This window comes from Thermobia domestica, chromosome 11, assembly GCF_964235325.1.
Source record: "Thermobia domestica chromosome 11, izTheDome1.hap1.1, whole genome shotgun sequence".
In the NCBI taxonomy this organism is placed as follows: Eukaryota; Metazoa; Arthropoda; class Insecta; order Zygentoma; family Lepismatidae; genus Thermobia; species Thermobia domestica.
Window position 1 is genome coordinate 83,194,787 of NC_137464.1, and position 15,375 is coordinate 83,210,161.

General features: G+C 35.2%; 1 protein-coding gene across 6 annotated transcripts in view; it reads right to left on the reverse strand.

Annotated features, from left to right (window-relative positions):
- Positions 1-1,343: 1,343 nt before the first annotated feature.
- The window catches only part of LOC145664234 (L-asparaginase), a 156,667-nt gene continuing 142,635 nt past the window's right edge, over positions 1,344-15,375 (reverse strand). For all 6 annotated transcript variants that reach the window (XM_081730712.1, XM_081730711.1, XM_081730710.1 and 3 more), the window contains 3 exons: positions 13,570-13,669; positions 11,082-11,265; positions 1,344-1,625 (listed from right to left, as the gene is read on the reverse strand). In XM_081730712.1, the coding sequence (XP_081586838.1) occupies positions 11,113-11,265; positions 13,570-13,669 (253 nt within the window). In that variant the 3' untranslated portion in view covers positions 1,344-1,625; positions 11,082-11,112. The remainder of the gene's footprint in view (positions 1,626-11,081; positions 11,266-13,569; positions 13,670-15,375) is intronic.

Sequence of the window (15,375 nt, forward strand, 5' to 3'; positions counted from 1 at the left end):
GTTCAGAGAAATCTGATCAAGTTTGGACCACTCCTCCTTGTAAACTTTCCACAAGCCAGTCAATGTGCATGGGCGACATAAGGAAATCGCTCGCTTCAAACACCTGAAAGCACGAAAGTAAATTGATACAGCGTCGGGACACTTGACAAGGATGTCTGAATATGGGATAGCATGGATTCCAGTTTCACGCGTTTTGCGGGCCATGTATGCCACAGTTGTTCGAGCCGTGTGGCTGGCTGTTTTGTCTTGATAAATGAAGATTTTCGACATCTCAACATCATACAACGACGGAATATGTTGCCGGTATAATGGCTCCTGAACGCGTTGTTGATAATATGCTGAGTTAATTTTCACATTTCGTTCAATTCTATGCATGGGAAGTTTCCTTTTATGGTAAAAACCTGCAACCACCATGAAGCCACGGGGAAAACTTTTGCAGCACGTGCGGACGTAATTGGCATGGTCCTTTGCATCCTTTGGATGATGGTAAAGGGCTCGGCCAAGCTTGGAGTTTGACAAAGAGATCCAGGACTCGTCTGACGTGACCACATATTTCCATTTGTCATCTGCTAAATACCGTTCATAGAGCCGTTTGCAATGGACCCTACGTTCCCGGATGTGAGTGTGTGAACACATGGCTTATGCTTCACTTGCAGGCGTAAATCCTGGCTGATTATCCTTTGCACAGTTGATTTGTATCTTCTAACACTCCTGGCAATGTCTCTTTGTGGCGACGGATTCTCCTAGGTCACCAACTTCTGCACTTGTCGAATCACATCCATTGTACGTTTGGGACGGGGGTGTTATTTTCGTGCCACTGTGAGCACACCCACTTCCTCTGGCTGTGCATTTTTGTTACGTTTGAATACATTGGCAATACTCTTCTTGGAAATGGTGAAACCCTTGTACGAACACTGTTTCACAATTGCACTGTAGCTGTATCCGATGTCGGAAAGAGCGGTGATGTACCCCTCCCAGAATGGGGTCACTTTTGGAGGCATTTTACACTCGGAGCACTTCACTTCCTGCTACCAAATTCTCCACACAACTGGTGATTGCTCTGCTGTGTTTACTGTCTATGCGATTCTAGCGCCCCTGGCGGATGTTCCACTTCGTTTCCTTAAATGTGGACCGACCTTCTGCAGAACTCAAGACCACATACATCAAAAGTGTACACACTAACCATTAGACCAGCAGGAAGGCCTAGCACAAGAATTTAAATATATTTATAGTTTGTATGGGGTAATGTACTTGAAACTATCCTTTGTCTTAATAAAATAACTGCAATGAATTCTCAATGAAGAACACAGAAAATAAGGTATGTAAAAAAACTGCACATAAAATTCAATATAAAATAATATTTTTTTATTTGAGTATATATATATTTTTTGACTTCTAGTCAGAATAATAACAATAAAAAGAAATAAATTCCATTTGTGAATAATTATCTCGAAGAGCACAGATTTCGTGATATGTAGGCACTTATTATTATCTAATGGCACAAAACACTTGAGTCCTTTCAGCGATTTTGTTTGTTTCTCTAATAGTTAATTTATTTCATAAGGTATGGTTGAGATCCACTCACGATACTGGTCAGTTTGTGTTGATATTCTGTTTACAAATCCCTGTAACGAAATAACATCTTTTCGTGAAGTAACAAAAAATAACATTTTTGATATCAACAGTACGGCTTTTTTAAAAAACTAGATTACATGCATATGTTAGTATGTTAAAAACTCCTCTTTACAAAAACACGTCCCATAAATCTTAAACTATATTTTTAAAATATAATTAAACTACTATTAAACGGAAACTGGCCAACGTGGAATTGTTGTTGTCATTTTGTAGTTTAGCAATACCTTTTAACACCTAAGTCATATAACACATGGATTTGCAATTTAATATGGGCCCCTAACCACGAGTCCCACTGGTATGTGAATCTGGATCTTCTGCTCTTAGGGCGATAACTAACCATTTAACCAAGAAGGAAGACCTCGAGCAACGCGAAATTGGAAAACTATTCTGACTGAATAACAGAAAATATTTTCTGCTCCAATACATAGTATATGCTTGCTTATTTGTATAAATAGTCGCTTGTTATTATTTTGAAGAGTTAGAAACGCTTGTAAATGATAGGATGAGATGCACAATGGGAAGTGCATATCATAAATAAATTTGCACTGCCCTCTGAATTGTCCAAGTCATTAACCATGAGGCAACATGGCGGCTACACATTATAGCGGTTACTTCCCTTACCTACACATTATAGCGGTTACTTCCCTTACCTACACATTATAGCGGCGACAAGATGCTCCAATGTCGATCGCGTCTTTTGAATTCAGTGTGAGCTTCTTTCAGACACAGAAGACTTCGAGACACAAGCTATGCAGCATAAGTAAGTATACTGTAAATCCAGATGTAACGAATGATAAACAGATAATTCCTCCACCGTCGAGAATACGAAAAACCTGACGATAGGCGACAGAAATGGTCCGATTCAATCGTCACTTGGAGAAAATTCCAGGAAAATACGCATTTAACGTAGAAAGTTTACAGACCCCGAGAAAAGTAACTCTTTCTAGACAATTGATAACTTAGCAACAAATACACAAAATTTAGCATGATATAACAAAGACATCTAAAGCTAACAAAAATATTTAAAATTAACACATTATATTTTCAATTAAGACATGAAATAGAAATAATTATTCACAAGATATGATTACACATAAAATTTTGATATTTACATAAGTATTTGTAATAATACTTCATATTTAAGAGAAGCTTCTAGATTCATTCCAGTGAGAGGGTTCCAGTTTTCCAGTAAGTCTAATATACAGAGGTTGTTGATTCAGTTACATTGAGCAAAACTCAATAACCAACTATACCGCGCCTGCGCAACCCATCGTGTGAGATTGCCAAGAGACAAACAACAGGAACACGTTCGTCACGTAGTCAAGCGTAGTCTGACGCCGACGAAACTAAACAGATTCTGGGAGGAACAGCGGCCCTTTCCGACACTAAATTCATAGCGTTGCGCATCGTAGGAATGTGTAAAGTGCGTAATTTTCGTGTAGCTCGTACCACTGTGAATCATATTATACGGAAATATGCGGCACAGAGCGCTTGGCTCAGTACATCGACGCGAGCAGCTAGAACTGTTTCCCAAAAGGGTTCATGATTATGGCCGATTTCTTGTATAGGAGCAAACTGCGTCTCCGAAAAGCGGATTGAAACGTGAAAATCAATAGGGTGTACTACCAAACTTATGTCCTGACTGAAATATACTAGCACAAAATCTCAATATTGTACGGACAAGACTTGAACCAGGTTAAACTGCATCAAGACAAGGCATCTAGTCACACGGCGAAAACATCACTGGAATTCTATTACCGTATGGAACTGCGGCAATTCCTTTCTTTGACATCCCTGTCAAGAGTCTAGATATCCAATGGATTATTGTGCTTCCAGACTCCTTAAGAGGATCGTATGACGTCGTCGAGTCTGCACCATCCTTGACCTGTAGAAAGCCTGTAAAGACGAGTAGGATGCAATACCCATGGCCAGTTGCAACGCTGTCTCCTGCAATGGAAACTTCAATGCTAAGCAATAAGAAGTAGAGGTGGTCTCCAGATCGAATACAACAAGTAGTGCAAACACGGCATTTACTAAGTACGAGATACATTCAAATTCGGCTCAATATAACTGAATCAACCTCTGTATTTCGGTAGGCAGTAGTTATTTATGATGAAGCGTGTTGATTGTAGAATAGTGTAGGTCTTTATTCATAAGCTACTTACTTGTAAAAGTAACTTACTGTTATTGTAGTTTGCTTGCTCGATGCTGTAGTTATTATTAGTATGTATATTAGTCAATTACATGTAAATGATAAATCATGCAGGAGCATGTAGTCTATATTAGGTGTTGCTTGTAATTAAAATTATTTGCAGTTAATGCATTATTTGTTGAATCGTTGAGAAATAAAGAGTTTGTATGTATTCGTGTATCTTAGCTTTAATATGTAGTACTAACTACTTATCATGATAATAATGAGGTACTTTCAACATTTTATATAATCGCAGACAACTTCATATCAATATCTTATTTATATTCTCTTCCTAATATAATTTGCCATTTATCATTGTAATATTATTATTAATTATAATTCTTATACATTATTTACTTCGTCGCGTATACTAATAAAATCTTATCTTATCCTCTTCATTTTATTGTTATTCTTATCTGTTAATGTTAATATATATAAATATATAAATAAGGTGAACCTAAAATATGTGCACAAACTCCGGGAGGTCATTCGTGACATCGAAGGATGACAAAAAGCCCTCTTGCATATTGTCGAATTCTGCGTCGTGTAAGAATGACAAGGTTGCTAACTTGGAATTGAAACTCGAATCCTGACAATTGGAACGGAACAGAAAGATATGCACATAATTCGAGAGGTGATTCGTAACACCAAAAGAAGACAAAATATTCTGTTGCATATTGTCGAATTCCGCGTCGTGTAAGAGTGACAGAGGTACCAACTTGGAATCGAAACGATGTGTTGTCACAATTGGAGTTTCGATTCCAAGTTGGTACCTCTGTCACTCGTGATGTGATGTGATTTTAGTTTAGCGTCCCGTTCAGCAGCGAGGCTATATGAGACGTGGACCTACTGATTAACGTGGAATCCGAACCACTTGAGCTCCCGCCGGGCTCTGTCACTCGTACACGACGCGGAATTCGACAATATGCAACAGAACTTTTTGTTTTCTTTTAATGTCACGAATCACCTCCTGGAGTTCGTGCACGTCCTTCAGATTCACCCTATATATATGTTAATATGAAGCGAAATACATTTAGCTATCAGTATGAAGTTATTTCTGAACGAATCCTTCATCAAAATGGAAATTATATATACTGTTGATCAAGCAATAGAAAGTTCCTCCCATAAATGCAAGCATATACATAAACATAAGCAAATAATTATGAAGCTTACGACATGGCCTTTGAAATATGCTTGTGCATCGTCACTGAAAAATTATGTTCAAGAAGATCCCAAAAGAAATGTACAAATCACCAAGAACTTAGCATGAGACGTGGACCTACTGATTAACGTGGAATCCGAACCACTTGAGCTCCCGCCGGGCTCTGTCACTCGTACACGACGCGGAATTCGACAATATGCAACAGAACTTTTTGTTTTCTTTTAATGTCACGAATCACCTCCTGGAGTTCGTGCACGTCCTTCAGATTCACCCTATATATATGTTAATATGAAGCGAAATACATTTAGCTATCAGTATGAAGTTATTTCTGAACGAATCCTTCATCAAAATGGAAATTATATATACTGTTGATCAAGCAATAGAAAGTTCCTCCCATAAATGCAAGCATATACATAAACATAAGCAAATAATTATGAAGCTTACGACATGGCCTTTGAAATATGCTTGTGCATCGTCACTGAAAAATTATGTTCAAGAAGATCCCAAAAGAAATGTACAAATCACCAAGAACTTAGCATAATAAGTTAGAATTTAAAACATATCCACAGACATTGGAAGTGTCCTACAATCAGGAACTCGGGACGGGTTCTTAGGTAATACACTCTCTTCATCATTACCATACTAGATAAGCATAACATCAATGATTGAAACTGATTATGTATCGCTAATCCTAAGCAGCCTGATCTCTACAATTACTTTTGCAAATTATTTCCTTCTTTTAGAATAAAATACAATGGCTGGTCTGCTATCAGTAAATTTATTTCGACTGCAAGATGTTGGTAAAATTTAGTAATAAGCAAACAAAACTTCTGATATTTAATTTAGAAGTACTTCTAAGACTTTGGTGTCGACATGTATCATTCGGTGAAATGTGTGTGTTCATTTTCTTTTTATACCTTTTAACCCCAGAACTACCATGCGTTTTGCCACACGTCTTCTACCATTCAAATCTAATGGACCCTAATTAAAAATCGAGGCTATTGAGAAATTTTATATGGTATGCACTGTTTTATTGTATGAAAAAGAAAAAAGAAATACACCGCAAATCTTGATATAGGAAGTTTTCACAACTTCAAAGTTTTCTCAAGTTACACAATGTTGCAACCTTTGCAGGTAAATATGCAATGTTCTTGTCAAACATTGTTTGTGCTCAAATGACACACAGTTCTTGTCTTCCTATCTACGGGTGATGGGCACATATGACACCGTGTATTCTTTCTCTGGTTAGGTACAATACCCTCTTCAGGAGATTGACGCTTTTCAGGCTCAGCTGTAATCTCATCTAATTTACCCAGATTTTCTCTAGTCTGATAAAAAGACTCCCGCTTTCGTTTCTTTGGTGTATCGTGAGCCTCACAAATGCAGAGCCACCAGATAAATGCATTTAGAGCACTGACATCTAACATGCAGACATGATTGAGAAACTCAGAGGCAACTCTGGCTTGTTTTTCCGTACAGTCCTGACGTAAGTTATTCGATTCTCCAACAGTTTTCCCACAAGATCCAAACTGATGAAAAAAATTATCTGCTGTTATGTTTCTGCCACTATTAGTCAATTCCTCACCTAAATCTAGCCCAACCCGCTCACCCTGATTTACTTCCCCTGGTTGATTTTCTTGTTGCTCAGTATGTATTTGCATGTTCCATGCACAACTCGTAGCACTAGCACAAAATCCATATTTTCATTCCATATTTTTCAGGTTTGTTGGGAATATATTGACGAAAAGGACCAAAAGACCTCTGGTCCTCTGAAGGCCTCTGAAGACCAAAAGTTCTTTACCAATGGTAACATTCTCTCCTACAATAAATACATCTTAAAGCGTATATACCCAAGAGTCAAATATTCCCCGAATTGGTTGCAGTTTCTCTGGAGACATATTTTTGCGTCTGGAGGTTGCGTCATCAAAAAGGAGAACTGTTTATTTATTGCCTGAAACATGTTACGAGACATTATACGGTCGAACACTGGACGACCATCTTGAACACTCCACAGCTGTGTGACTTCTTTATTTTTGGACTTGTAGACACCAATTAGAATCAACACTCCAGAAATTTCTCAGATTCTTTCCAAGTTATACATTTCCAGTCAACCTCATAAAAAATCTCTCCCTCTTTATTTGTTCACTTGTGTAAGCTGTCAATAAGAGGACTACGAAAGAAAAGCCTACATACTGGAAGTTCATCATCCAAATTTCTGTGTATAATGGCTAGGCCCTGATTTTTCATAAATAACATTTGTTTCTTTTAACACGTGCATGATTTGATTTCGGCTAATGCGATTGCCATACTTCCACACCATTTTCTGATAGATATTCCAAATTTCTGCTGGAAGGGTCTACAATTTGGCCCAATCTTACACGCTGCAATAAGATACATCATCAAACGATTCATTTTCACTTATATAATCCTCAAATGTTTCCATATAATGTGGTTCACCATCATCAATTTATGTAAATATTTTTCAATTTCTTCAGTGCTAGGCTCTGTTCTCATGTTGCCATTTTCACCTAGAACGCTCGTATAAAACTTTGAGAGTACTAATATGGATTCTAAAAGACACAAACGGCTGAGAGACGTTACATCTTTTCAAAAAAAATTGTAGCTTCAGCAGTACTATCTTGAAAACTCAAGTGGAATTACAACTAGAAGTTGTCCACTATATATATAGTAGCAATCACGCTAACTAATTTCATGTCTGTACGATAACAGAACAAGCCATCTATATTTTATTGTAGCAGCACAATATAAGCAAGTATATACAACACATACATAATACTATCTGGCGATGGATCCATTGAACCCGAATGGTAGACAAAGGGCAGTTGAGAAAATTTGACAACCTACGAATGCGAGTGAAGTTTTAATTTTGTTGTAATTCAGATTGATAAAAATGTAAAAGTCACTAAACGAGACAGTCCTTGTTTACACAGAAAAAGAATAGAAATAATGGAATCTATAATCACATGTCCAATGGACCTACTTGGTAGTTCTAGGGTTAAATTTGTAGGCAACAAAAATTTTACCATTCTTACGATCAAACACTGATTGAGCACGAGTCGTCAGAATTTAATTTAAAATTAATTTAAGAAATTGGATTTAATTTAATTTAATTTAATTCAAGGTTGAATAATATATTGAAATTGGCTAACGAAAACAAGCCAATTTTTTATCAAAAGGACAAAAGAACATCAAATAAATAGTAAAATAGTTTTAAAATAGATGAACATCAAATAAAGATTAAAATTAAAGACTATAATGTTTTGCTCAAAGAAGCCGGGATATTACAAACTCAATATTAGACTACGACGGCCGAGATTCTCCGGAATCTCTCATCGTCATCCATTATTTTAATATATTTTTACATAAAATTACTATATTACAAAACAATTATTTGAAACTTAAGTTAGTGACATATTTTTATATCTAAAGATACAAAACTCTCAATTAAGGTTAAGAAACAAATATAAACTCTTCAACTCTTTTATTCTGACTTTGATTCTGAAAGTGATTGCGGGAAGAAAAATGGTCCTTTTTGTGCCACTATTCTGCAAACCAAAGTTTATGGGATTTATTTTGTTACATAGTACCCATCAAAACTATCTATCTATCTATCTATCTATCTATCTATCTATCTATATATATATATATATATATATATATATATATATATATATATATATATTGCTTTTCTACTTTTCTATAACATCCTGTGTCAAGATACTGTGAAAAATAAGTTTTTAGAATTTTATTTTATTATATATGTCGCATAATAATAATAATAATAATAATAATAATAATAATAATAATAATAATAATAATAATAATAATAATAATAATAATAATAATAATAAAATAATAATAATAATAATAAAATTATTAAATAATTAAGTGAAAGAAATACATGATGAATTACGCATATGTACCTAAAATTATTATACTGGATGTCTGACCATCTATTTCACAATAAATACAATACAACATCACCTGTATTAACCGAAAATGTTGCCACAATTGAAGTAAAAGGATTTATATAAGACTTTTGGTTATAGGCACTGGAGCTATTCAGCCGGTTTGCACTGGTTGGTCGGAACCGGTTGTTAAAATATTTCGAGTTCGCAGAACCGTTTGTTATACTAAATCATAAACTCACACACACATGCGCGTTGCTGGAAGGGAGAGCTTATTGGATACAGATTTTTCACAGCCAAAAACAATTGACCTATTTAAAGAACTTTGATTTGCTCTGTACATACCAGAAGATTAATGGCGGAGTGACGGATCGGTAAATTTTATTTCAAGTATCTGTGCTTCTAGAAATTCTTACAACTACGGGGTTGAGTATATGATCTCTAAGAACAAGGTATAAGCGTTTATTCCTTAATCTCAAATGCTCGGACATTAAGAATGAGAACTGGGCTTATAAAAGGAAGTGGTGAGCGTTATTTATATTCGAAACGCATACATGCCATTATCAACAATTGACGATCCATTGCTGGATGAAGGTCTTTCCAAAATCAAGTATCTTAGACAATTCGTTTCCAAGATATTCACAGGGCTACATAATTTCGTGATATCACCTTGTATTACGATGCTGTGTAGGTTGCTACTCGTCACTTATGGTACCCAGTTTGTTTCCTAAGAGAATTATATATTTGGCGTTCTGGGCGCGGAAAAGTCCCAGAAAATTCAAATATTTCGCGAAGTATACAGATCAGCAAAACAAACAAAAACACGTATTAAATAATTTTTAGAAAGATATCCAATGATAGTAAACGCAACTCCCTATTCCCACCCCTTTTGGGAATTCGGGGGTAATTTTAAAATTTTAAATGAGAACCCACATTTTTTATTGCACTCTTGGATTCTCCAGAAAAAGGAACAGTGATTTGACTCAGAATTGGAAAAAGTGTCATCAGGATGGCGTTTGAATAGACACACAAAAAAGGGTGTACCATAACGCTATGGAAATGCAAAATGTCAGTCCGGTGCTCTGTAGTCATACGGTTAGCGTACTAGACTGTGCAGTCAGAGATCCTGAGTTCGATCGCCGCTCAAGCCATCATTTTTTTCTTTTGTTATTTCCTCAAATAATAAGTACATACTTTTTAACTTCAATTAGTACTTTATTCAAGTTACATATAATACAATTTTGATAATTGTTTTGCAAACTAGATTTATGAAGTGGTTCTTAGTAATAGGGTTATTAGGGTCAAAGTTTTACTAGGGAAAATGAAATGAAATGAAATCTTTGAGTTTTACGTCCCACGTTTATGCCGGTTAGGCTAAAGGGGACGGTGATTATGAGAAATGAGTGAAATGGTGGAATGAAGAAAGTGGGAGGAAACGGGAGAACCCCGAGAAAACCCACGCACACGGTGTTTGTTTACCACAAAGTTCACTTGGCGGGAGCAGGGTTTGAACCCTGGACCCTAGAGGTAAACGCTCTACCATTGAGCCACCGCGGCCCCCAAGTTTTACTAGGGTTATTTACAACAAAAACAATCCATTTTTGTCAAAATTTGTATTTTCTTGCAAGTTAATAAATTATGGACAAACACATTATTTCTTATCGAAGTTAAAATGTATGAATTGATTATTTTGATACAAAAAGTACACATAGAAATTTTACTCTGAGTGCGAATCGAACTGAGGACCTCTGACTCCACAGTCTAGTACGCTAACCGTATGGCAACAGGTTACGGAACTGACATTTCGCATTTTCATAATGTTATGGTAATCCCTTTTTTGTGTGTCGATTCAAGCGCCATCCGTGAAGGCTCTGTTTTCAGTTCTAGGTCAAATTACTGTTCCTCTTTCTGAGAATTCAAATGTGCAATAAGAAATGGGGTTCCAATTTAAAATTATAAAGTTAATTCCGAAAGGGGTGGGGATAGGGGATTGCGTTTGGTATCATTGGATAGATTTCTAAAAACTATTTAATAGGTGTTTTTATTTGTTTTGCTGATCTGTATATTTTGCGAGATATTGGACCTTTATATATATATATATATATACAGAGAACCGATTGTTAAAAAATAACTATCGCATTTATTTATCTCAATATTCACATACCTTGATGTTCATAGCAATATAAAACAGTACCCTACTCAACACCCTTAAATATCTTTGCTGCCTCGACGAATTTCATTTTGTCTGCGACATTTGATGGAGTATCACCAAGCATATCTTGCAAATGAGGATCTGCGCAACATTCCATCAAGAATTCTATAGTAGGTAATTGACGATGAAGAACTGCCTGCAAAGACAAATTAATAAATAAATGTATATATGTAATATGTTAGCTATATACTACAGTGGCATTGGGTGAAATTTTACTTTGGGTAAGCAATGGTATCAGAGGCGGCTCATGAGGGACATTACACAGCCTATTTTACAGCTTCATGTACATTATTCATGTAACTATATCCTTCATTCTTACACATGTTCTTATTATTCGAATAAAGTAGACAATGTCAACAATCAGTCGCGTAAGCAGAATTTCATCAAAGATGGCTTCAAGTACTCTATCTCATATTCTTTCAGAACAAGCATGATTTGGGTACAAAACTCTTAATATGATAAATGTTTATTATTCCATAATATTTTGCTTAAGAGTGGCTTAAATTCAGCACCCCCACTGCCAGCATTGGCACCTAATTTTAATTCGTGTTGATAAAATTAGTAATGATGTTATCCTATTCTCTGTCTAAATTACCTTTTTATTCAGTGTTGAGTTTTGGATTCTGTGTTCTAATATAATATGCCTCGAAAACACTTATCTCGATTAAATATGAAGTACGCTGCAAAACCGTAATATGCCGTCCAATATGATTTAAGCCTGTATTTGTTCCTGGGGATAAATATCCAATTAATGTATAGGACTTAAAAACAATATTGGTGAAATAAGAATATTAATAAGGTCAGTAAAATATGTTATGTAATGTCAAAAAGCTTGGAAGATAATTGTACGAAATAAAGGAAAGACTTCCGGCTATTCCTCGGATAATACATCGTCGGCATGGTGACAACTGAAACTCAAGGTTATCTAGCACTCAAATATAAGACGCTCTTCCTTTTCCACATAATCAAATATCAAAAATTGAAATACTTTAATATATCGTCGCTGCGCCTCGAAGAACCGTTGTGGCTTTTTTTTTTTTTTTTTTTTTTTTTTTTTTTTTTTTTTTTTTTTTTTTTTGTCGAAAATGAGTTATGCCGTGCAAATAAACCTGAAAGCTGTCATGCAGCGTCCCTTATAATGTGATAAGTGAATATTCAATTGTTTCGCCACAACAATGAAAAATAATTGAAATTAAAGGCTTCAGGTTCTTATCACATACGTATTATTTAATGTATACAAATCCTCTATGTGCTTATAAAGGCGCAGAAGGTGCTACTTAAGCACAAAAATAGTAATATAATATTGCTGAAGGAAACTACAACAATGTCCAGTGCATAATATACGCAGAATCAATTTTATTGTATTTTTCAAGTGTTTCCGTATATATTTGGCAATTTTTTTTTTTTTTTTTTTTTTTTGTTTCTCCTGAAAAGTTGTGGTTTTAACACATAGAGGTTCTTCGAGACGCAGCGACGATATCAAGTGAGGAAGAAATAACATTAGAACAGCAATTCACTGAAAGAAAGGAAAGCAAAGTATTGAAGTGTTAAAAAGAAATACTTATTGACATCCTAAAGATAAAAAGTAATGTGAAATATGGGATGACACACACACATATATAAGAACACAAGAACTGAATTTTTATTTCGTAAACGCAAACAGTTGCAGTAAATTGGTTAGTGCTGTATTCCTCCTCTTCATTTGCATGAAGTTTCACTCTCCCGACCTTGGGAGTGTCAACAGAAAAGTTATTTTGTAACTGTATCGTGTCGGAAAAGGCCTAATTAAACTTGTCCAGATACACTGATTGGACAATTTTTTTTTTAAGTTATTTACACAATGTACAAATTTCTATTTCGCAAATAGTAATTGTCACTCGCAAAATAATAACTGTAATTACAGAATACCAAAAATATGCATATAATTTTGCTTATGATAAAAACTGCAAAAGGCTATATGAAACATAGACTTACAGCTTAACGTGGAATCCCAACCACATGACCTCCCGCTGGAAATCGAACCAGAATCTCCGCACGCTAAGCATGTAAGAAACACTGACGAAAGAAAGACATTGGTACACTAAACGCAAATGTAAAAGCAAATTCTTTTTTCTTAGAAATGTGACCAAGGGTAATATGAAAGAAAACGTATTGTTAGGGCCTCTTTGGTCTGGACACGTTCATGCGACGGATATCTGTGTCTCCTCCTCTATGGATATCTGGTTTTAAGAACTTACCTTAGATGGCAGAACCATGGGGAAGATGTATTCGAAAGAAATGTGTCTGTAGATGCAGTCCCGAGAAGAGAAAAATCTTTTTATGAATATGTCTATAGACTCTCTCCCCAATTCACCGTTGGCGATGAAGCGCGTTTAAAGACGCGCTCTCCATTAAACAGCAGAAAAATCATTGTTTTCTATTTTACCGTTGAGTTACTTACCATATGAAGTGCTGTTCTTCCACTATAGTCAGTCTGATGCAAATCTATTCCTGCCAATTCGTATGACTTAAGCCTTTCCACGTTACCTTCGCCACCAAGACTGAAAAATAATTATTAATATCAAACAATGCATTTAATCGATTATAAAGACGTTCATAAGCTCCATCTTTGCTTTACATTTTTTCTTTTAAATTGCAGATATCAATTTTTTGGTAAAAGTGCCTACACTTGGATAAATTTTTAATTGCCTTTTTTATTCTAATTTGAGAACACTTAATACAAAGGAAATATTTTTAAATACATATGCCCATACAGTCACAGAAAAATTACCTTAAAGTAGGATATTTAAACTACCCCTCATGTCAACGCTTGGATAAATTTTTAATTGCCCTTTTCACACTAATTTAAGGACATGAAACCGAACAAAACTATTTTTAAATATATATGTTCATGGGGTCACGAGGAAAACGACCTCAACATTGACATATAAATAAACTCCATAAACGAATATTTAAAAATATTTCCATTGGTTTCCGCGTCCTCAAGTTAGTACTGAAACCTTAATTAGAAATTTACCCAAGCATGAGTAGTTTTATTGGCATGAGTGAAGTTCAAATGTTCTACTTTGAGGTAACTTTTCTCATGATTAAATGAATTGATATGTTTTAAAAGAATTACGTTCCATTCAGTGTCTTCAAAACAGTATAAAAAGCGAAATTAGAAGTTTATCCAACCGCGAGCACTTTTAGCATTGGCATGAGAGGTATAATTAAAATATTCCAAATTTAACGTAATTCTTTGCTGACCTCATGATATTACTTAAAAATAACTTCTTAGATCCAGCGTCTTAAAATTAGTATAAAAATCGCAATTAGAAATTTATTCAAGCGTTTGCAGTTTTACCATTGGTATGAGCGGTATAATTAATTTTTTTATGACCTCATGACATACTTAAAAATAGCTCCATTGGTTTACTGTTTTCAAATTAGTATAAAAATCGCAATTAGAAATTTATCCAAACATCAGTACTTTTACCAAGAGCGGCATTTGTTTCTTTATAATTTTTTAGTATATGTACAAAATACTACTGAATAAACTAGTCAGTGGGGCCGCGGTGGCTCAGTGGTAGAGCGTTCACCTCTGGTGCTTGGGGTCCCGGGTTCGATCCCAGCCCCCGCCAAGTTAACTTTGTGGTGGACAAACACCGTATGCGTGGGTTTTCTCAGGGTTCTCCCGTTTCCTCCCACTTTCTTCATTTCACTCATTTCTCATAATCACCGTCTCCTTTAGCCTAACCGGCATAACCGTGGGACGTAAAACTTAAAGATTTCATTTCATTTCATTTTTAAACTAGTCAGTTTTTGAGATTTTCTTTCTTGTTCAGCTCGTCATCGAAGCCTGCAACATTTAAAAAAAATACACTAATCGTTATATTTAAAAATAGACAGATGAGAGATTCAAAGAAATGACAATTAACATTCTTCCACTCGAATAGCCGTTGTTGTGTTTAAATATCATATTTCCAGTTGAGTTATCAAATGTGGTAGTCTCACCAGCTTTAAAGGATTCCTTTTTGATAACTCAAGCATTCTGACTCATTGAATTATGAATATCAATCGTTGGTACTATAATATTGTCGGAGAAAAGTTATCACTGTTTACTTAAAAGTAGTGACTTTTCGGACTAAGAAAAAACTAATGTATCGAGAATTCATTCGGATAAAAAGTGAAATGAAATACATATATATATATATATATATATATATATATATATATATATATTATATAGATAGATAGATAGATTGAT